General features: G+C 70.3%; 1 protein-coding gene across 3 annotated transcripts in view; it reads left to right on the forward strand.

Moving 5' to 3' along the window:
• Positions 1 to 323, forward strand: part of CTBP1 (C-terminal binding protein 1) — a 13942-nt gene that overhangs the window by 1645 nt on the left and 11974 nt on the right. For all 3 annotated transcript variants that reach the window (XM_005886444.2, XM_014533484.1, XM_014533485.1), the window contains one exon: positions 8 to 161. In XM_005886444.2, the coding sequence (XP_005886506.1) occupies positions 8 to 161 (154 nt within the window). The remainder of the gene's footprint in view (positions 1 to 7; positions 162 to 323) is intronic.

Consider the following 323-nt stretch of genomic DNA (forward strand, 5'->3'; position numbering starts at 1 on the left):
GCTGCAGGCGCCGACCCCCGATCATGAACGGGCCCCTGCACCCCCGGCCCCTGGTGGCGCTGCTGGATGGCCGGGACTGCACGGTGGAGATGCCCATCCTGAAGGACGTGGCCACAGTGGCCTTCTGTGACGCGCAGTCCACGCAGGAGATCCACGAGAAGGTGACCCGGTGCTCGGCGTGGGGGGCAGGCCCTGCAGGGATTCGGGCCATCGTTGCCGGCGGCACCGCCCTGTGGGGAGGAGGAGAGGGGATTCACTGTGCTGTCAGTCGTCTCCATCACAGCAGCTCTGCCAGGAGGCCAGCGGGGGCTGTGGGGGCGGGG

Source organism: Myotis brandtii, unplaced genomic scaffold, assembly GCF_000412655.1.
Source record: "Myotis brandtii unplaced genomic scaffold, ASM41265v1 scaffold986, whole genome shotgun sequence".
Lineage (NCBI taxonomy): Eukaryota > Metazoa > Chordata > Mammalia > Chiroptera > Vespertilionidae > Myotis > Myotis brandtii.